Below are 23942 nucleotides of genomic sequence, written 5' to 3' on the forward strand. Positions count from 1 at the left end.
TCATTTTTGGCATCATATGATTCAAGGAAAACTTATCTCTTATTTGGAAGAAAAATAAATATTTTTTAGGACTTATGATTGCCAAAAAAACTTTCAAGATGTGCAAGACTGTGAAGCCAAAAGATAAGAAACATGAACACAGCATTTATTATTTTTTTAGAATATCATTTTTTTGAAAACATTTTATTCATTTATCTTGGGGGCTTGACTCATACCTTTTTTATTTAAAAATGCTATTAGCAGGAGTGGAGCTCTTCATTTTTTAGTGGTTCTTCTGATTTCTGATGTCTGCTAACTTTAACATCTTTGTCATTTTCTTCAGCCCTGGTCACTTTCTTTCTTTAATGCTTCCCCTACTGTTGAAGTAAGAGTTTTGCCAATGATTTCAGAGTGAAGCCTTTGGGAAAGTGAAGCAAAGATTTAATCCTTCAATTTTTTCAAACTGGGACTACTGTGCAACATGGTTAAATCATTGTTATTCTTTTATTCCCTCTGCATAAATGTAACAGGAGTATAAAAATCTTTTTGTTGTATAGGATAGCGTATGGCATCACAGGAAAACTAAGGAGGTTTTCTAAGCTGATTAAATAAAACCAACAAGAGTCACAGGAGGGAACAGAGGAGGGAAAACGCTTGCCTGATCTGAGATATTTGGAAAAACTGCAGCAATTCTTCACCAGTTAAGGACTGAAGTTTCCCTTGGTGGACTGATGACCTTTGATGTGATAATTGCTGTTTTTCCTGAAACTCTGAAAGAGACTATGTATAGTACAGTTAGAAGAAAAAAGGATAAATGTTAATGAAGCATTGGATTTTTATTCAAGAACAGCAGGAGCCAAGCAGTTAAACACTCCTTTTCATCCCATGAAGCAGGATAGTAACTAAAATCCCTGTAATTTTCACCACATATACTTTAATCTCTGAGCAGTTTTACAGAGTGTTGTGTACATCTGTGGGTAAAAGAGCTTATTCTGTCATTAAAAGGAGTATTCATTTTGTTAGTTTTTTTCTTCTTTTGTAACTGTCATATAAAATTTAATTTTAAATGTTATTTTAAATATTATTTTAAATATTATTAGGTATTTACCTCCCATGTAATATATACATATGTGAAAGAGTATTAATTTTGCAATATGGTGGCCATAGAAGTTTTATGCTTCAGGTCAGGCTGGGTAAGGTACCACAGGAGAAGAAAAACATGAAAATATTATCCTTCCCATGTTGTGATGCACAAGAAAAATTCTACCCTTTTTATGAATCCAGGTAGATCCTAAGTTAGTACTTCAAGGATCCTCTTGCACACAGTTCACCGTGTGCTCACTAATAGAAAATAATGGGTAAACATGCTACAGTTAGCATGCAATTGTCTTGCTCACTCACAAACTGGGTAAAAGGAAAACTGTTTAAAGAGCTTTCTACAACTGTCCAGGACAGTGCACAATGCTATGCGACACAGGGACAGCATAGCCCATTGCTTACCAAAATGACTTTTTTTTTATTATTGTTTTTAAATAGAGACACAAGTGGTTTATTTACCTGGTACTGAAGTTACTTCCATCTGCAGTTAGTTGTTGCTTTAGCTAGCAAGTCAAAAGATACTCAGTTTGCCAAAAGGCTTACCATCTCCAGTCAAGATGTTAATTTGCATGTCTGTCATGGCTTGGAAAAGATTAAGTATTAGCCTTTCTTCTACCATGTCAGACTTATTGTGCTGTTATCTTGAAGTATTTTAAAGCCAAATAAAATTGAGATTTTCGGACTGATTAGCTGGTGTGACTGCAAAGGCATTTTTGTATTCAAGAAATGTCTTTGTTATAGCAGCCATATCTGACCTGCTGCCTAGGTCAATAAAGATGAAGGGCTCTTGGTCTGTTGCAGAAGGAACTCATTGTGGACTGAGAATGGGCCTGCTTTCATATGCATACACTTACTGCAAACCTAGCAACATACATGTTTTCTTCAAATGATTAATATAGCATCAAATGAGACATACTGTTTCTTTGGAAAACATCCTTGTAAAGCTGTCTGAAATGGGAGGTTAAATATCAAAGGGCTAACACAAAGAAATTGAATGATCAAACAACTAGGCTATTTTGTGATTTGCATGGAACATTTTGCTGATGATTAAGTAAAGAAAAACCTGCTGAGATGAGGAGTAAGCAATTACACATTGAGGATACTCCTACTTATTGCCTTATTAGAAGTATTCACAAACTGAGAGACCCTCCACAGGGTGATCACTTACTAATTCCTTATTGCCAACAGCTTTGCTGTGTTTATATTACATGATTTTCTTGGAGGAAGGGAAAAAGCAGGAAATTTTCACTAAATGCATAATCACTGTGCGTCAGAGAAAAATTACGAAATTCAGGAAACTTTTGTATATAAAGGAGGCTGCATGCTTATTAATATTTGTATCCTGTCTTCAACTGTCAAATTCCTTTCCTAAAAAGCCAGATAATTAGATAAGTATGATAGTTATAACCAGTGGTTATTTCAAATACAAAACAATTCCTAACGGTGATAGGGAGATAGTTCATTCTGAGCACAGCTGACAGCAGTAGTGATAGCTGGCTGTGGAAGTAGAGAAAACACTGCATACTAGATCAGGAAAGTTTCCTTTTACTGAAGTTTCAGTATGCTGCACGTATAGAAAAGATTTGGAAAACAACACAACAATCTTTTCTCACTAGAATAGTTTTTCCAGCCTTCTCACCTCTGTAATTTGGCTTCCTTTCAGCTAAGAAACATTGCCTCCATGCTGACAGCCGTTGTAAGCTCCCTTTCTCCTCACAGGACAGTGGAAGGATGCTTGAGAATAAATTAGGTTCAAAGACCAGTTGATACTGTTAGATTCATAAACAATTCTAGTAATGATGGAGGGAAGACATCTTACCTGTGTGTGGCCTGTGCCAGTAATGGACTGAAACATCAACAGATGGTGACTACTGTTATATCTTTCAAATGCCAGTGTGTAAGCAACTGGCAAAGAACCATAAAACATATAAATATTGTAACATGAACCAACCTGGAAATTTTGTGTTAGTAAATAAGGAAACATCAGTAAATCTTAGCCAGTTCCCTCACTTAGCCCCTTCACATGTACCACATACTATTGAAGAAATGCAGAATGTCTGTCATATTCCTACAGTATAGAAAGGTTTTGGTAAGTGAAACCATAGTTTTATTTTGAACATAGACCCAAATATGGCACTATAGGCTTATAATTTCTCGTAATAAATTCTGAATAGGGTGTGATCAGTCTGCCAGTAAAGAGATAAATTAAGTGTATGACAGGTATAGCTCAGGTACAAGGTTAATGAATGGAAACATACAGAAATAAATATTTGAGGAGGCATACCTGTATGATCATTAAGGTTCCAGGCTTATGGTCCAGCCTAGCTTGACATGTCATCATCCATAATAAACTGCAGAATGGTGTTAGTTTTGGAAAGTCCTTCTGGCATACCAACCTCTGTAGCAATACAATAGGGTTTTAAGTGAGGCCTTGTACTTATGACTGTTGTCATTTACTGTTGTCAGGATCTATGATTTGCACTATGTCTTTCATAAAATGTAGAGCTGACCAGAGGGTGACAGTTCAGCTTTCAGCTTTTCAAACCTTTAAAAAAAAAAAAAAAAAAAAAAAAAAAAATGAAAACAAACCCTTCCAGTGGTTTGTTTGTTTGTTTGCTTTTCTTTCCACAACATAAAATTGTATTGAAATTCATTTTCAGATTGAAAAGTTAAGGTTTTCCAACTGAGCCTCATGTCTGGGTATAAGCAGAAAGAATAGTCAAGATGATCTTTGTTTGTTTCAGTCCTATTTAGTTGACACCAATGATCTATAATTAGCTAATTGTTTGCACAGTGCATTGAGGAACTTAGATGAAAGATGACATGTAGTAGAACATGTGGAAATACTGAAAGTATTATATCCAACACATAGTTTACAAATGGCACAGTCAAAATTTGTCTGGAAGTCTGATTCAATGGGATATTTCCCAAACATCTGGCATAAGGAGCAGCTTTTCAGCAATAAGCCTTAGGCAGGTATTAGAGGCTAACTTGTGACATTTATCACACTGTCTACAAGATGCATATGATTCACACTCAGTTAGTCAGTTGCCTTGGTTTTAAGCAATTTCACACTAATATATATATATATATATTAGCAAAAGCTCTTCACTGTTTGGTTATGGTTATTTGCTTCTTAAGATTGCTGTCCCACTGTGTCCTTACCTGTAAGCTAAAGCCTGTATCATTTGACTGTTACAGTTGATTTATATTTTATATAGATTGCTGAACTGAATATGAAACCATAGAATATAGCATAATTTATAATACATAGACACCTTTTTATCATAGTGTTATAGGCAATGACTTGTGACATGCTCCAGTCTACTGTTTTGCAATTTGTTTCTTTTCATTTACACCCTTCCTCATATAATAACCAATTCTGTTGATTTATAACGAACAATTTCCTAGTGAAATGTACTTACCCATTACAACTTTTAGGACACCTTTTCTGCATTTATAGATAATGTGTTTCATCCTCATTCAGATGGACAGATATTTTTTCATGTGAGTACTGAGCATCATCTCATTTACAACTGATGTTGCTCATGGTGTCATGGCCTTGAGGCACCCCCAGACCTACCCGTCCAGAAGCTCCTGTCCAGGGCCCAGAACCCTATTTCAGTCCTCAGGGATGTCAGCCCTGGGCCCCAGCAAGGCTGCAGCAGAGCTGATGTCCAGGTCCCCACAGCCCTGCCCCTCCTGGCCATGGGTTCTGCTCAGCCAGGCCCAACCACAGATCTCAGCCATGGCCCACAGCAAGCCACCGGCCTGCACCATGCCCTGCAAATGTGGTTATAGGTGTTACTTGAAACACGGGTGGATTTGATTTGCAGATACATAAAAATTACATTAGAGGCCATAGGAAACACATGCCAGTGTTGACATTTTGCTTTATCTGTTTCCCAGCTCTATTCCATGAGAAGCCTAATATGTAACTCAATATTATAGTTAAAGACCTAGTTTCGGGAGAGAAAATCATGCAAAGAAATGTGGAAGGACCTTACAAATAGTTGCACTGTTAAGATAAATGCCTCTGACCAGAGGTTAACAGAGTTTTAAATGTGGGAGATAATGGAAACATAATCTGGTGCCATATGATCTGTTAGCATAATGCATTTTTCATTTCAGATCCTTTCTCTCTTGTTATGGCGTGCAACGTTTGTTATATTGTTGTTCAAATTTTACCATGTCTATAATCTAAAGGTACTTTACCAGCCAGGGAAGAGGTGAGTCTCTGGAAGCTTTCAGTAAAGTGGAAAAATAAGAAGGTGGAGAAACATGAGCAGGTGGTAAAGGGGTGGATTACGGTATGTGCTATACGGGTCCTGTCATCTCCATCCTGAAGGTCTGGGGAGTGGATTTAGGGCATATTGAAAAGTGCTTGAAAGCTCAGTGCTTGAAAGCACTGAGCTTTTAAAGGAGATGCTAAGGAGAGTTAGGAATTTTATTAAATCACATTACAAGATTGAATAAAATACAGAACAGAGATAGGAAGTTGTTGCATTTTCAGGGTATCCTCCCTTCCGTAGCTTAGAAGTCTGTTGCACTGCTCTTTAACAGCACCACAATAAAGTGTTGTGGTTGGTTTTGTTTTTGTTTGTTTTGTTTTCAAATGGTGTTCATGATTTTCCTTAGGAGTAAGTTATGGTTTCCAGATACTATGTCAGGAGACTAAATTCAAATAATAGGACATTTTCAATACAGAAGTTTTTTATATGTTGATGTTCAGAGTTGAATTCTTCTACCACAAATGAATACAGGGAGAAAACATGGAGAATTATACCACAACTTCCATGTAGCGTTTTTCTGAATATTCTGCCCAAAAGATATTGCTTGCTTTTCACTATAAACCATACAAAGCATCCTTAATTTTGGAGGGAACTTAACTGGAGGCTGTGTTAGTCTATGAAACCTGTCTCAAAGCATACCTGTTATTAAGAGGCTATGATCAGAGCTGTCTACATAAGTAACCCTTATTAAGTGGAAGAGTCTGTGGGAACCAATGTAAATTAATAACTTTACTCCTAGTATAGAAAAACTCTGGGGGATACATTAAACACTGTGGTGTTAATAGACCATGATGATGTCTTCGAGAATAATCTTTTTTCTGATATATTTTAAATTATTAAGAAATAAAAAACATTTGTAGAACTTATTACACACAGGGCTGGTTATGTTTATTCTTCTTTTCCAGGAGACTTTTATTGTAAAACTGCTTTGTTGTGGTTATAGACCTATCAAAATTCTTAAAATTAAATCTATGAATTTTGCAAATTCAATGGCATTGTAAATAAAGCTTTGGAAAGTTATAATTATACACTGTTTGCTGCACCATGGTTAGGGTTTTAGAGTCTTCTTAGAAACTAGTAACCAACCTGAATGATATTTTCAGGAACAATTGGAACTTGTTGACAGTGCTAAAAATTTGAAATTCCATATTTTAAAGCAGTAACAGTTTCACCTAGTGAGACAGAATTTGTAGCATTTAAGCTGCCTAGATTTAGACTTTTAAATCAGCCATATGGGACAGAAAGGGTCCCACTGGAAAAACATTCGTTTAACTCCTGATAAATTACTCATTTTTGCTTGTTTATTTTAAAGGACAACATACACAGGAATGTATTCATGGGAGATGAATTAGCTCCTATATTATGAGTGTGCAGTGTGGTTAGTGTGAAACATTTACACCACCCAGCTCATCAGAAACTAGTCAGATCATTTGTTTCATTCCAGCTGTTCTCTTTACATTTACATGGAGCCTGGGACAGAGGGGATTTCATCTTTCTCCTTTCTAATATCTGAAGTTGCACTTCTTTTCCAAATATTGACTACTTTAATCACTACATTTTATTAACAAAACAAAACAAAAAAAAAAAAACAAAAATGCCTAAAATCAGATTTCATTTCTGTTGAAGAAATGACTACTGAAATAATTGGAAGACTTCTCTTCAGTTCAAAGGATTTTGGACAAAGCCTGAAATCTTAGCTAATTCCCATGACTAAGGGAGCAAAACTTGGACTTTAACATTTCAGACTTTTCAACGCAAGGGAAAATGTCAGATATTGCTTTAAAGGTGTGTACATTGATGAAATAAGTGCAATGGGATGTCAGTAGAAAGGCTCTTAGACTCGTGTGTAATGAGAGACATGAACGTTATTCAGTGATATGCTGAATTCTAGGACTTGCTGTGTCCTTCAGAAGACAGCTTACTAGTTTATTGCTACTTTCTGGATCTCAGTAAGCCTGTAACTATGGCAAAAGCACAATTTTCTATGACACCTTCAATCTTGGTCCCGAGAATAACATAAAAAGTTCAGAAATAGAAAAGTGATCTTTTCAGTCAATCTATTTGAAAATCTTCAGTGATTTGTTCACATTACAAGAAAAGGTTCTGTGATTTTTTTTTTGTTTGTTTCACTTAGTTTAGCTCTCTTCTTTGTAACAGCAATACTTCCTTAAATTAACATTAATATGTATTTGACTTAACACTTATTAAATGTTGAGTTCTGGTCCCCCACTACAGGAAAGACATCAGTAAACTGGAGTTGCACTCAACAGAGGGCCATCAAGATAGTTGTTGGCTGGAGCACTTGTCCTTTGTGCAGTGGTTTGGGGAGCTGGGTTGTTCAGAATGGAGTAGAGACAACATCAGAGGGCCTAACAGCAGCCTCCCTGCACCTATAGGGTCATTGAGAAGACAGAGCCCAGTCCTTGGTACTCATGCATGACAGGAGGACGAGAAGCAACAGATATAAACTGAAAAGAAAGAAGTTTGGACTGGGTATATGGAAAAAAATCACCCTCAGGACAGCCAAGCTGTGGAACAGGGTCCCAGAGTGTTTTGGCAGTGGCCATCCTTGGGGTTTTTTATGACTTGAGTTGGTAAAGCCCTGAGCAGCCTTGTCTGACCTCACAGCTGAGCTCAATAAGGACAAAGAAGTGGATTCTGCTGGTCTAAGTGTTTCTGAATCAGGTCATTGATGTAAGAGAGAAATGCAGTTTATGAGTCACTTTTTATATAAGAACATCTCATCTACATTTAGGGGAGAAGGGAAAAAAAATCAATAAAGCAAGCATTGATAGTTTCCTAACAATCACTTTTTCCCAAATTCTTTCCTAAGCAAAATGTAGAAAAGTACTATCATTCTGTCCTTTGCCTTTCTATCTCTTCTCCATTATCTGATAGTGATTTCTGATATATCTTGGTCCTTTCCATTCTGTATTATTCAGAAGCTTCTACCTAATGATTATCAATTTCCATTCCTGTCTTTCCTTACTGTGCATAATGCACAGTCAGATGCTGGGGCATAAGGTTTTCTGCCTGCTCCATCACTCCTGGAGAAAATAATTCAGTCTGTGCTGTGTCAGGCATCTTAGCAGAATCTTGGCTCATGAGCAGATGTACAAAATTTCTATCTATAAAGATTTAAGATATATGTATAACATCTATAAAGATTGTATAAAATCATGTCTTCACTGCTAAATAGGAACTTTTCTTAATAAGTGCATTGGAAATAAAAATACTTGTGCTTGAATGTATTTAGCCTCAGCTTCCATGCTTTAAAACTGCTCTCTGATCTACAGAACCCAGAACTGTGAAATTGAAAGTACCTGTATGTGCACTTGAAAGATGAAGAAAGTCTTTCCACAGGCATTTTTACTTGGAAAATGAAAGTGCATTTATATGTGCTACCTTTTCAAAATGCTTTCTGAGATAAAGTTATTCACAGGATAATTTCAACAAGTCATTCTTGAGTCTCTTAGATCTCAGACTGAAGATTATTTTCAAATAGCTCTTTGAGAACAGATATCCAAGATTCAGGCTGAGTGAATTGGTATTCCTCCGGCAGATAAGCTGTACATGATATATTCTGTCCTCGATCAGGCATACATGGCTCTTATTTCAGGCTTTTTGGATAGCAATACCAATTTTCAGATGAAATTCAGTATCCAGATACTTCATACATTTTGGTCTTTCCTCATGTACCAGTAGTGGTTAGCTTATTTTGAATTATTCAGTAAAGATCTTAAAGCATCCCTGTGCCAGGGATTTACTGGAGAACCCGCTAGAGGCTGCATTAAGGTCAGCAGTCCTGTTCAATGAGGCAGATGTATTTATTTTGCACAGCAGGGCACGTACCAAGGTCTAAGTAAGGACTTGGATGCCTGCTTTGAAAATCTTGACACTAAAATCCATCAGTTGTCTTCTTGCTCATATTTGCTGTCATTCCAGTACAATTTTTTTTTTTTTTTTTTTTTTAACCTGGTAGGATGTGACTACTGGAATGCTCCTGGCATGGGAGTGAAGCCACATGGAGATGACTTCCTGATCTTCCTAGTGGTGGGTCAGCTGCAGGTCACTCCAGGAATCCCCCCACACTCAAGTGTGCTTGAGTGTGGGCTATGGGACAGTGAGGTGACAAGAAGCAAAAAGGACTGGAAGAATTACTGTGATAGGAGACACAAAAACATTCCTGGGCCGTTGTTCTACCTTGTGCTGCATAGGTAGCCCAGCTTGGAGAATGTTGAGGGCTTGCTGGTCACAAAGTTGATTAACAATAAGCACAGAATCACACAAAATCACAAAATAGTTTGGGCTGGAAAAGACCTTAAAGATCATATAATTCCAACACCCCTTCCATGGGCAGGGACACCTCCCACAAGACCAGGTTGCTCAAAGCCCCATCCAGCCTGACCTTGAACACCTCCAGGGATGGGGCATCCACAGCTTCTCTGGGCAACCTGTGCCAGTGCCTCACCACCCTCCGAGTAAATAACTTCTTTTTAATGTCTATTAATGTCTAATAAAATAGATGCATGGGCAATGTTCTTCTCAGTAGTGCCTCAAGTCAGTGCAACTTCCTCTCTGACTGGTCTGTATAGAAAAGGATATGAAGCATTTGCTTTTTGTAGCAGATTGTTTTGTTTGGTCTGACTATCTGTTTACTGTTATTACTAGTCTGTTTTTCTATCCTATAGGTTTATGAGGGAGGAACTATTTAAAAACACACTTCTTGCTCTGTCAAGGTGTTTTTACACATAAATCAGTGAAAGTAAAATTTGCACTGTCTCAGGACTGGAAAAGCTGCTTAAAAAAGACAAGCAACATACTAAGGCAGGTCTTGCTTAAAAGATGGTACTCAGCACTTGATCCACAGAATTTAGTACTTATAATTTATTAAGAACAAAACTTATTTGAATATAATGGGACTGATCCAAAACTAAAATTTATTAGGCTTTGTCACCAGACCTGGAAGTTCAAGTGAAAGTCAACAGATACCATATGCAGTCTGTACTATATGAATGTGTATATAAGTACAGAGATTGTGCATGTAAACATGCAAAGTACTGATGCTACAAATAAGTTCACTTTCTGCACTGGAGTAAGTTTTTAAAAAGCACTTGCAGGAACTGCCCAATTCTCTTGGTTAGCGAGTGGAAGGCAGCTACCTAAATTCCCATGGTGTTTGTGAAAAGTCCATGCTTCTGTGTTGTCACAAAAAGTACATCTGAGGTCCTTACCTAGGAGTACAGGTGCTTCTATCTGATTAAATACATAGTTTCACAGCCATTTCTTCATGCTTCAGTCCTTACCCTGGTCCTCATGAACTCCTGCTGCTTCCCCTCCGCTGTCAGCAAGGAAAGCAGCCAGAGCAGTAGTGCAATAGGATCGGTTTCCTCCAGGACCCAGACCCTGGTCATATACCTCAATATCACTTCTCCCCCTTCCTCACCCACCCACATGATGGCAAAACCTACCTTAACCTGCCCATATGATAATGGAGTTCTGTAAGTTAAGGTAAGGAAATTGGCACATTTTCTGTCTTCTCATATATAAGTGGATCCATAGATACTGCATGCTACAGATGACCTGTTCATATGCAGGTTAATCATGTACATTTATTTATGTCTGTTTACCAAAGACATAGGCAAAAACTCCCTCTTTCAAACAGTGCTGCAGGTCTTTGAGGGAACATGAATGTATCTAAGAAGCAAGTTTTTTAAATTTCAAGCATTCTTTATTTAAAACGAGATGTGAAAAGCTTTGCTTTTCCATGGTTTCTAAGTTCTGTGGACTTAGAGGAACGTAAAGAAATGTGCAAACTGTGTTGCTGTTGTTCACCTCTGTGATATGATCTCCCAACTCAAGACTACTTACTGGATCACTGAATCATCAGTATGTTGTTGTACAGTATGTTTTCATAATGCTTCACACTGTTGAACTGAGCAGGGATATAGCAAAGATATGTGGTTTATAAAAGGAATTTTAAAATTACCTTAAATTCCTTGCTACACAAAGGTTACTCTTTATATTTGAAAAATGCTTGGAGTCTTTTAGCAATTATACTACTTGGTAGCTGGAAAGCCACTTACTTTAAAGATTAAAAAAAAAAAAAAAAAAAAAAAAAAAAAAAAGATATCAGTAGCCTGCTTGGAGCCTACTGCACATCTAATTATCTTTCTTGGTCTTAATTATTTAGCAAGTGCTAATAAACTGCACATATCATGACACTCATGTTTAATAAGCATATAAATTTAATTGATTTTTTTCCCCCCATCTCTTTGAAGATTCACAGACACGGAATTCAATCACAAGGCAATGGCATTATAGCTTCCAATATAACATCAGGTTTTAATAAGCCTCCTGTTTGCTGCACACATGTGTTTAAGACTGCCTGGAAACCAAATCAACAGAGAAAAGGGATTACTTTAGATTACTTTGAAATGTGCATTGTTTGAAATGGCCTCTGGTGACCAGCTTTCATGAATGGCTGATTTTACTTGTGGGGCACGTCATCTGGCTCAATTATACCAGCCTCCTTTGTATGACAAGTGCACTTCTTGGCTGTGTTGAAATATGAAATTCTAAAACAAAGTAAATCAGATGGTGAGAAATAAATTTAAGAAACTGTATATTGTTAGAAGCTTGTAAATTAACAGGAGACATTCTTCTTGATGAAAAATATGTAAGAATTTTCTTTCAAAACCATTTCACAGATTTGAAGTTAATATAAAAATATTATTTTTATTTGCTTTTATCTTTTGTTCAACTACATTAACATTAAAATAAAATACATATTTTCCTTTTCTCGAAGATAGTTATTGTATTAAATTAAATATGTACATTAACTACAGCTATGTATTTTTAAAATGTTATTGAAGTTTGCTCTTTTACCCTGACATGTGAAGTGTTGGAAATTTTCTCCTACCAAGAATATCCCTTAACCTGTACAAAGTTATAAAAGTAGGTTAGAAAGTGTGCATTATACTTTCAAGTCACTGCAGGCTTTTTCCTTTCCTGTCTGTGTTTTTGAAATTACAATGCAAAAACTTAATATAAGGTTATGATTCTCCCTGCTTGCAATTACTTTAAATTATAGTTACTTTAAATTAATCTAGCCTGAGGCTCTGATGATACATCATTATAATACACAGATTATGTTTGGAAGTTGAGCAGATAACTGATTGATTAGCAAAGTGTGTTGGAAATCCAATAGATAATGATTAGATTAGACCTAGATAGGAACTGCATTCTTTGTGTTCACTGTAAATCCTATACTTTACAGCTAAGATTAGGGGATTAACCTTTAAGAAGAAATGGTAGATCTTGCTTTTTTCCTGACTTCTGCTGTACTGTAAATGTGTTTCCCATGACTGCAGGCTTGATATTCCCACAGGAAACTGGCCTGCAGATTTACGCTGTTCTGCCTGGTAGCCTGAGATTGCAGTGTTTTCCTTTTCAATATAAGATAGAAGCGTAAGATATGAGAAAAGCATTAATGTTACTGAACAGAAAACAGTCATCTGTCAACAGCTTTTACCACTTAAGTGCTTCACTGTATTACTGAAATCGAGAGTTGTTATCCTTATTGTTGTTGTGGAGTGTTACAACCAGCTAGTCATCAAGGCCATATGATTTAAAAAGAGATTTAAGACTTCTGAACTGCTAGGTTGCTCTGGTGCAGATGAACATGTTGCCTGCATGGCCTTTTATTTTGTAATTTCAATCAGTATGCACAATTGTCATTAAATTACTAATTTTGTAATTTTGATGTGTCTCTAACTGCACACCTGTTATTATTCATACTATGTGATACTCTGAGAAGTACATCCACGCTTTGACATAAACATCAAAGATTCACAGAAGCTGAACATGTGTAGCTGAGAAAAACCCATTTAGCCTTGGACTTTCCATGTATACAAAATATTCTTGAGTACAGTAAGATTTCTAGATGAATGCATCTCACTTCAAAGCAAAGAACTACAAGTGGTGGGAATAAACCACTGATCCTGAAATTTGTGGGGGGCACTGGTGGGTGAAGCCATCTCCATTTAACATGATGCCAATGACAGAGATGTCTGGCCCTCTAGGCAGACTTTTTCAAATGCAGCTAACCAAGTGCCCACCAATGTGACCAACCTCCAGGTTCATGTTGGAAATTATAAAACAATGTCAGTAGCAGATTCCTCACTCTGTTTTCTATGGATATTCAGAATTCTTGATGTGTTTTTCCCTTCTACTTTTCTTATTGAGAATTTGATTTTAAACACAGAACACTAGGGACATATTCCTATCAAAAATGATCATAAAATATAAAACTATCAAATCAGCTGGTCATATATAAAATATACAGGATGATAGTGTTCCTCTGTTTCGGATCAGGAAATAATATTTATATTCTTGCGGTAACTGGTGTTTGGGGTTTTGTTTGTTTGAGGATTTTTGTTGATTTAGTTATCAGAGAAACATGTAGGAAGAAATTATCCAAGGTAGTCTATTGCATAAAGGACATGAGAAAATTTATCACTTTCAGTGATAAGGCCTTCTCCTTCTTTTCCATGCTTTAGATAATTTTTGTGCAAGTTCCTAACACTTGTCTGCAAATCTCAAAGATTTCCCACGTATCAAAACATTCATTAGTGGAATATGTCTTAGTTAAGCTGAATTTTGGAGGCAGGGAAATGGAAGTACAATGAAATAATCAGTAGGATACTGGACAGTAATGAAGAGCAAAACACTTAACTATAAAATGACCACTGCAGTAGGAGTTTCTTCATTTGGGATCCCTGTTGGGATCCCTTACATTCTCAATTTGCTGGGCATATTTATTGCTAATATGAAGGGAACCAAAATGTAAATTCTGTTCTCAAGACCAACAGTCAGAGTACACTTTATTCTTTTCCTCTTCTTATTATTATTCCCTTCCTCCTCCTCCTCCTCCTCCTCCTCCTCCTCCTCCTCTTCCTCCTTCTTCTTCTCTATTATTTATTATTGTTGTTGTTGTTGTTATTGTTATTATTATTATCTTATTCTTATTAATAATTCTTTCATTGGCCAGAGTAGATCCATTTTTTGTTTCTAAGGAAAAGCCTTAACTATGACTTTGGATGATGTTCATGCTCTTCATGCTCATAAGAAAACAGGAGTACTGTGGTGTAGAGAAGACAAAGTTGTGAACCCTTTTGTTAACATTTGGTTGTGCATTACTGATCTGGAGCATTGCACAGTTCATGGTCTTGGGGACAAACGTGCAGTAGCCTTACTCACTATCCCCACACTTGACTTCAGATTTATAACCAAGGAAGAAATCTGTTCATGTAAGCTAGATTCCCTATGCAAGGATGAAATATATTAAATAAGAAGAAGTCCACACATCTTTAAAGCTTATAACTGAGAAATACAGTTATGGACATTCAGTGGCCTTGTTTTGTAAACAAAATGTATGATTTTGGACAGATTTTTATTGGCCAAACACAAAAAGGCGCTTTGGGTGAGCACAGTAAAAAATGCAGATGTCAAAACAATGTGGTTTTGCAAAAGGAAAACATTCTTCTCTGAAAACTAGCTGTCTTTTGTTGTGTTCCAAATTAATCACTTTCTGCCAATGCAGCAATGCTTACATTATGTTAATAATCTTAAATGCTTCTTGGCCAAAATGATTGTAAAATCTACAGGTAGTTTCAAAGATATTATTTTATCTTTCACTTTTCCTCCTGGTCACTGAAAGACATTCTGTTAAGAGACCTAGAAATCAAGTCCTTCTAGTTTTATTCCACATGACAAAAAGTGGCACTGTAGCCCTTCTTTGCAGTGCCCTGCCAATGTAATTCAAGTTTCACGGGTAATTAATTCTCCATGCCAACGAGTCCTTGAACTGCCTGTTATAATACTAGAAGCACAGAGCCAACTAAAGAACCAAGTTTTCAGATTTTGTCCTATGAAAGGTGAGTACAAACTATGAATTTGTGATTCCATTAAAAAAATAAGAATGACTGTAAAATAAAAAGTACATCCAGATGAGGTAAAATAGTCTCCTGGATTTTGTACTACTCCAGTTTCATTTATTTACTGACAGTGTTTCAGTTGTCATAGGTATATTCTTTAGGCAAAACATAATTTAAAATTATCAAATAGTACATATATATTTTCTTTTTGTAAATGCTCTTAGGGAAAAAAAAAAAAATCACATCACAGTCTTGATTTCTGAACACTGCACAGAAATTTTTAAGTTTACATCCTCATATGGATCTGAAAAGTCCCTTTTAGAATTTCTCCTATTTTTGTCTATTTCCCAAAACAAATTACAGTGTCTGTAGGGGCACTTGTAGGCTACCAGACAGTATCCAACACTAACAGCCTTGTCTTCAATATCAAGGCTGTATTTTGACAGTTTTCTTTACTTCATTTCCTTCTAGAACTGGGAAACAGGCTGTAAGAGGACAAGTTCTCAAAGATCACTTCAGAATAAAGATTTGTCATATGCAAATATGAAATTGTTAAGTGCAATGAAAAGTGGCATTACTGTGCTCTTGTGCAGGAACCATTCAAAGAGACTTTGTTAATTAGTTTTATACGTCTTGATATTTTCCTTTATCCATCAAGGGGAAGAAATAGATAGTTGGAAAAGAAACCCTTCATTTCTTTTACCCAGAAAATAATTGTCCAAGGTGGATGTAACTTGCTGAAATAATCTAAAGCAAAAAGGACTTTTTTAAAACCTAGCACAGCCCAAAGAGGGTAGAATGAAGAACACTTACTAATGTTAGTCTGGATTACTATAAATTTTATTAGCACTGAGGTGTAATTGTCAGGAACTTTCAGTTTCATACTGTGGGGGATTATTCAAACATGTTGGTGCCAATGTTTGCTCAGTGCAGTCAGGATGACTGCACTTTCTGGGTCAACATTGTCTGAAAAAGTTTGCTGTACAGTAGAACTGATGTAAGAAACTAAACATTGAGTCTCACTTCACGTATCCTTTCGTTCTTTGTGAGGTGAGTCAAAGTTTTGCTATTTAAAGATCAGACATTTAGAGAAATTGTATTTCTCCTTTGCACCAAGAGCATGTGGTGTCTGGTGTCTGTCAGAAGAATGCTTACTTCTTCAGTAATCCTGCTCTTTGGTGCTTTTGTCAGCTTCTATGTGGCTTAAAACAAATACATGGAAATTGAAGTATTTTAAAAAGTCAGTCCGGACTAATTACAGACTTCCAGTCTGCTTATCTGAGTGTTGTGTAATCATCTAAATGGCAATTAACGTTAAATGCCTAGCCCCTGAATTGGCTTTGCAGTGTTATAATGCTAGTCAGAAACTGCAATGTTCGGTGGGGCAGAGACAATGAAAGACAGGATTTCACTGCAGCAGACACTTGGATTTTCCTTTTAAAGACATTCACACTCTTCTGGTGTAATTACAGCCTGCCAGAGTGAGGAGCATGAAACTGTTTAGCTTGAGAAGCTTAAAATAAAAGGTGTATATGAAAACAAGAACACGATCCTTTTTCTAGCAGTCCAGCCCCAAGTCCCTTCCCCTCCCTCTCCTATGCCCTCTTTGCCTGATATTTAGAGCACCTTCCAATTAACATATTTTTATGTGAGTGACGGGGACTTTGTGTGTGCGTGTGTGTGTTTTGCTTTCATTACACCATTTTTGTGCTTATTTGTTGGTTTGTAGTTAATGTTGCATGTCTAAATTTGAAGTCTCAGGTATGGGAGCAGAAATCTTATGAATCATGCTCCAGCCTAATTATATAATGTCCACACCAGTTCCCATGGAGCTTTCCCCATAAGCAGACTTCTTGAATGTTCTTGGGTTTGGGTGGTTTTGTGCTTTGTTTTATTTCTTTAGGGACCAAAGTCACCGTGCTTTATCCACAGTCCCAAAATAATGTATGTGGCAGGTCAATACCCCAGAGGGAACAGGCATGACTCTGTGGTTTCTTTTCCACCCCTTTCCTTTTTGCCCCCAGGTATTCCCTCCCTTCCCTTTTGTAACAGGATGGTTTTGCAGTGCTTCACTCAGTAATGCAAAAAATGTTCAAGTGTAAGTGGCTGCCCATTCCTCCCCAGGCCAATCAGTCATTTTCAGTCACAGGTTTAAATCTGCTGCAGCGAAGGCAAGCCTCTGTGCTTGCATCAGGTCTTACAAAAGCAAGGCTGTTTGACTGACAGGCACGGAGAGGGGGTTCTGATAACGCACTGAGCCGAGTCTGGAAACGGAGTATCGAGGACAAGGCTGTGCCAGGGGTACTGTGCATTATGGATGAGGCACTCGGGTCCATCGTTGATTGATTGAGGGACAGTTACGCTCTTTCACAATGCTGGGTAAGATCATCTGGACTGTCACTTAATATGAGCTTTCTTGTCAGTGGGAAGATGACTTTTCATGTAGTGATCCACTGCAAATTGCAAATGACAACCATGCTCTCCTCTCTGCTTTGTAGGGGTTTAGTTGCTTATGCAGGTGAGTTAAGCTAAAATAGCTTTATCGTTTGCCAGGTACCATACACTGGAATTAACTCTTAGTTGCAGAATCTCAGGCTGCTTATAAATGTTGGAAAAGCACCTGCGTTTGATGACATGATATATATGTCCTTTATCTCTAGCAGCCAAGGTGCCACCTAACCGCTGCATAGGTATAGCATTAAATTAAGTAGGTGAGCTGGGGGGAATGCAAATTTTTTCTACTCTTCTTTTTCAGGACAGAGAAACAAGCTGTAATGAACAGGTCTGGAGACTTTGAAGCACAGCCACAGTGCTGAGGTCTTTGACTGACAAGCCTTCAGCTTTCTCCTTCTTATAGGGCTCCTCCTACAGATGTTCTGAACACGTCTGCATCCCAGCAATTTTTACTGCACCCAGGTACTGACTGTAAGGAACATGCTGCATAAAAAGAAGCGTGGGGTGTAGGAGAAGGAGCAATGTGAGTAGTACACCAGGAGTCAAGCCTATACAAAATGCAGGCAGTGGCGTGACTTCAAGCAAAAATTATTTGAGAAAACATAGGAAGGACTGAGTTTATTCTTAGAAAATGATAGAATAAAGCTCTTATTCAACGATATGGCTTGTGTCATGTCAAATGGTATGTGTCAGGTCTGACTTCCCTAAGTATCATCCTTTTCCTGTGTGACTGGAAGTTTATTTATTGCTTAAACAGAATTTCTTTTCCTCCTTACAGGTCTTGAAAACTAGAGTTCAGGCACTTCTGGATCACTCTTTTCATTGAAATACTGGAACTGCTATGAAGTCCTCCTTGTTTGCACTCCTCTTGGCAGTGCTCAGTACTGAATTTCTGACAAGTGACTGTTCCACTGTCAAGTCCCCAAGGTTCAGAGGACGTGTGCAGCAGGAGAGAAAAAATATCAGACCAAATATCATCCTTATACTCACAGATGACCAAGATGTGGAGCTAGGTGAGAAAAAATTGTTATTTGCTACTTCATTTCCTCATGTGTCTTTCAGTAATTTCTGCAAGGCAAGAAATACTTTAAACTCAGAGAAGGCAGTGGTCCTGAAACAGTATCAGAATGTGGAACAAGTTTGGAAAATTGGATTAACAAATATTATTTAATAGCATTTATCAGATTAAATTGCAGACTTTAGGAAATGCATGTATATCAAAATCAATCCTAAAAGTTTTTAATCACCACCATAAAAAGGTTTAATAATGCATGCATGGACACACAGGTAAAAAACTTGCATCAAAAGTTCTTTTTCAGTTTGTTGCTTTACACAGCATTTAAAAATTCAAGCCTTATGAGGTTAGCCTTTCCCTCAGTGCTGCATAGGTGAGTATTTAAGTTCTTCACATACTTGTCACATGTGTGAATGCCATCTGACTTGTTTATGCACACAGGCAAACTGTCTTATTTCAGAATATAAGGCTAATTTCTATATGAGTTATTACAGTGTTTAAAATTTATCTGTCTTAAAACTATGCTATATATGTAACAGTAAGATAGTTTTGCTTTCACAAGTATACTGAATATGTGAGCACAACCTGGATACACCAGACAGAAGTGATTTTCACATATATTTCTCAGGGCAGAAAAAGTTAAAACACTTGGATGATGTTACAGGAGGCCTTTGAATGGTTTCCATTAAGTAAGTTATAAAGATATTAATAATGGTTATGCATATAACTGATTTTTGGTTCGCTGCCTGAAGTAAAAAAATAAGGAGAGAAAGAGGATCATTTTAGATTACCCCCAAGCACATATTTTAGTTTTGGGGGCAGGAGGTAAGATCAAAAAGGTGGAAAAACGGCAAATAAATTTGAAATGAAATCTTGCATTCTTAGTGTTTTTTTAATGAAAGACACGTTTTTAATAAAAGTAAGGTGATTTTTTAAACAAAATGCCATATGACACTGAAAAAAATCAAAATGTTTCATTTAGAAAACTTGTAACAAAATAGTTAATTTATGCTAATATCAAATACATTCAGCCAGAAACTTATAGGCAAAAAGAACTAAAAGCAACCCTGACATTCTTGAGTTATTAGCATTGTTTTATTTGTCATTATGCAATAACAGTTTATGCAGTCTTTCAGAGTTGTGAGAATATAATTAATACACTATATTTTGTGACTGAGGGTTACTCCTTTCATGCAGCAGTTTTGTCGCAGAGGTCCTTAAGCAGGCCCTGATATCTGACTACATCTTATCTATTTCATTTCTCTCTCTTTCAAATGTCTGCTCTGTTTAGCCATGCTGCATAAGGAATGTCTGTTCCTGGCTCTATTTTTGGCCTAAAATACAGCTATTACAACAGGAATGCATTTCTTCTCGAAAGAGTTGTTCTGTAAATTTTGTTAAAAGGGTCAAGTCACGTCTTCCTTTTTGTGGTCAGAAAGAGCCTGCTTTCTCCAAGGCGCTGGGGAAGGTAGGTCAGCAGACACACGTCTCTGAACAATGTTACCGACTAGCTGTCTTCAATCTTGAGAGAGGGTTTGCTAGTGGTGAGAGAGCAGGAAGGATGTGGCAAGCCACTTTGTTAATTTTGTGGAGCTCCTCTCTTTGAAAACTGCACTGGATGTTCACAGAGGGCTCTGGCTCCTATTAGCAAGCAGTTGAGCAATAGCCTGGACATGTATGCATTCCCACTCCATTGAATGAAGACACAGGTTTCCCCTTTCCATAGATCATTTCACAGGAAACAGGATTCAGCCCCAAGACTTACTGTATTGCATTATTCGCACTTCTACTAATAAATCATTCTGCTTATTTGAAAAGCAAAGCCATACTGTTTTCCATGTGTGAAGTATCCCCTTGCCCTTTCGTAATTCCTGTGAAAAAAAATCCTGTTTCCCAGAGGTCAGTGGGAAGCAACACTTTACGCCACAAACAGAATAAAGCTTAAGCAGGGTTATCCAAAAATCACAAGACTGAAAGTCTCTCAATGTGGATTATTTGCTATTGTATTCCCAGCACGAACATTTCTAAAAGCCGTTCTAAATGAATGCTTGAACATAAAAGCATATAAGGTACACTATAGATTTCAATCAGGAAAGATTTGTCTCCAGAGTATGTATAAGAATTGAACCAAAATATTCAGCTGCCTGAGTGCAAATGATATACAGGGGAGTTATCCAAAGTAAAATTTGCAAGAAGCAGAAAACTAGAATTTAGTTAGTGCTCAGAGCAGTTCTTCGTATTGATCTGCACCATCCCCCTGAGTTCTGCATTCTGAATACAAAGAAGTTCAGCAGAGCTGTTGTCTCATACAGCTTATCAGATGAAAGCCCCAAATTGCTCCACAATTCCAGTCAGTTCTTATTATACATGCTGAGAGGAACGTCGCTCGGAGGAAGGATATTACCAATCAGCTGGTGGATGGTAACTTAGGCAGTGTGAAAGAGCCCAGCCCACAGCTCTTAAGGAAAATCAGCAAGACATAAGCCCAGAAGCTGGGAAATTATCAGTCAAATTGTGCACACTTTTTAGCACACTCTGCACACTTTTTAGCCCTCACCAAGATCCTGAGGATAGAGAAATAACTGCCTGACACCCAGGCAAACTCATATCTTGCTCAAGACAAAACACCAGCTCCCAGAACTGCTTGAGAACAGTACCTCTGGAAACAGTGTATTATTGCTCTTCAGGGCGGTGGCCACTGCTCCCACTGAGGTCAGGTCTATAGTCTTTTCAGGCATGAGGGCAGGTATTTTCAACTTTTTGCTCACTTTTAAATCACTTCCCCTGCTCTTCATGTTCTCTGTCATTTCTTTCTCCCATGTACTTGCACACATCAGTCCCTCAAGCTAACCCTCAAGCATGACCCTCCAAAATCCTCACTTGGATATTTGTGCAATGTCAAAAAGGAGGCAAAAATAATGCATACTTCGGTAGTTCCAGTATTTCAAACCCAGAGCCCTTTGAGATGAGAAATGGGAAAAGGTTTTAAAAATGGGTGAAAATTCCTAAGAAGTAAAATAAGACAATTACTTCTTCATCAGTTGGTGAAGGGATCACAACATCCTCTGGATACATCATATCAGGCATATTTTACCTGGTTTGCTTTCCATCTTGACTAGAAATTTCAAAGCACTGAAAAATACAAGCTGAAGTAATTGTGATATATATCTGAGATCTGCAAGAGTCTGTCACCTTACTGAGGCCTTGCATAAACAAATTAAGACAAGATGGTTTGGGCTGTCCCATTGTAGAACTGTCCACCTGTGATACACCTGGCTGAAAATCTACAACTTTAAGACTCTTTATGAAACCCTGGTTACCACATGTACTTCTCAATATATGAGGAGAACAAACTGAGAGGTGACGCTGAATTTCTTTCTGACAAAACTTCTAATTTATTTATCCAAAGTGGCTGTCCTCAGTTATCTGGTTCCCCTCAGGTGTTCCCCACTTGGTCATGTAGAGCGCTGGTGTCCTGCTGTCAGACAGCGCCTGAGTACATGTGCCCTGAAGACTGTGGGCCAGATGGTAAAGAGCACAAGCTGTGAGGAGAGCTACAGACAGCAAAGGATTATAACTTATATCAGCAAGTTTTATCTCCTACCTATGTTTTGTTTCCCAAATGAGGAAGTCTCACCTGCTTTGAAGTGTCCATTCCAGAATTTCCAGAGGGGTTAAATCTATTATCAGTGTCAGTAAGTGCATACCTGGAAGAAAAACTTACTCATAAACAGCAGGTTTGCAAGAACAGAGGGCTGACCAAGCAAAGGAATGAGGAAGGGCTGCAAAAGCTATTCATTTATAATGCATAGAGGCATGAAAGTGCACGTTGGCTCTGATGCTGTTACTATGCATTAGCGTACCACGACAGTGCACTTCCCATCTGAGAGGACCTACAAGCACTTTGCAGCTGAACTCTCAGTAATAAACTGTGGCATTTAAAAAATGGGAGAGCTATGGGAGGAAAAAAAAAAAAAAAAAAAAAAAAAAAGGAAAAGCCAGCCTGGGGTCCAACAAAATAAAGACAATGTAAAGTAAGGATCATCTTTTATTTGACTTTTACTCAACAACTCCTTGAAACACTCCCACTCATACAAATGGAAGACCTCTAGTGCTCTGAGAGCTCTCAGTTACTCTCCTACTTCTCTGTGTCTCTAAACATGTTTTTTGTCAGTACTGAGTTCAGGAAAGCACCAATGTAGATGCTCTGCTTTTAGGAAAGATGGACTGTGAAAGAGGAAGAATCCAAAATGATGATGGCTTCTGCTCAGGATACTAAATATATCCTTAAAGACACATATCAGTGCTGCACCAGGAATTGCTAAAGAACTAACTGTCTCTTCCTTCTGTTTTACCAAACAGTTCTGATGCAAAAGATTTCACATTCAGCACTGACTCTTTAGCCCAAAAACAAAACCAGAGCATGAATAACTTTATCTAATAACATTATTTGTAAGATTTCACTGCTTACACCTAAAGCTGAATGTCCTTGAAAGTTTTGTGGCCTTAACAGACATTTTTTTCAAGATTTTAAAACTTTTCCAAGTGATCCAAAAAAAAAAAAAAAAAACACCAAGAAATACTCTTATTTTATCATTGGAATCAATTATTTTAATTTTAAATGTAAGCTGACTGTTGTCAATTTTACAAAATTAATTGTAAAACCAAAGGGGGAAAAAAAAAAAAAAAAAAAAAAAGAATTCCAGAAGCACCTTTTTACAGTAAAAACTGAGCAAGTATTAGAAACTGCAGACATGTTTCCTGGACACAGACTGACATATCCGTGGTTCATAGTCACTGTTCACTCTCTGCTCTGTTGGATAACTAAAACAGCAAAGTTTGACAGCTATCAGCAAGTACTGACAGACCTTATCAGGAGCTGCTCAGTCTTTCTGCAGTCAGAAATCTGCATGCCCTGCCTGTCTCACCTTGTTGTTCACAAAGGATTCTTAAATGACACAAACAACAATCTTCGTTCTTTAAAATGGATCAGTGCAGGAGTATGTTGAGAATGCAAGAGTTTATTGAGAAAGGTGCTGAATGTTGCTAGTACTTTTTACATAAAAATTAATTGCCAAAATGTGATTTTGATCACAGTGCTTTAGTTTTGGAGCCAGACATGCTGATCCTGAGTCCAGAGAAACTTCCCTTTGGGAAAATTGTTAC

General features: G+C 37.4%; 1 protein-coding gene across 5 annotated transcripts in view; it reads left to right on the top strand.

The window, feature by feature from the left end:
- SULF1 (sulfatase 1) overlaps nucleotides 1-23942 on the top strand; it is a 106897-nt gene that overhangs the window by 19435 nt on the left and 63520 nt on the right. For 2 of the 5 annotated variants that reach the window (XM_035319450.1, XM_035319454.1), the window contains exons 3-4: nucleotides 18063-18223; nucleotides 18540-18774. In XM_035319450.1, the coding sequence (XP_035175341.1) occupies nucleotides 18603-18774 (172 nt within the window). In that variant the 5' untranslated portion in view covers nucleotides 18063-18223; nucleotides 18540-18602. Of the gene's footprint in view, nucleotides 1-17529; nucleotides 17687-18062; nucleotides 18224-18247; nucleotides 18444-18518; nucleotides 18775-23942 lie in introns of those variants that run through there. The other 3 variants (XM_035319451.1, XM_035319452.1, XM_035319453.1) reach the window with 3 other exon arrangements.

The sequence above is a fragment of the Oxyura jamaicensis genome, chromosome 2 (assembly GCF_011077185.1).
Source record: "Oxyura jamaicensis isolate SHBP4307 breed ruddy duck chromosome 2, BPBGC_Ojam_1.0, whole genome shotgun sequence".
Classification (NCBI taxonomy): Eukaryota; Metazoa; Chordata; class Aves; order Anseriformes; family Anatidae; genus Oxyura; species Oxyura jamaicensis.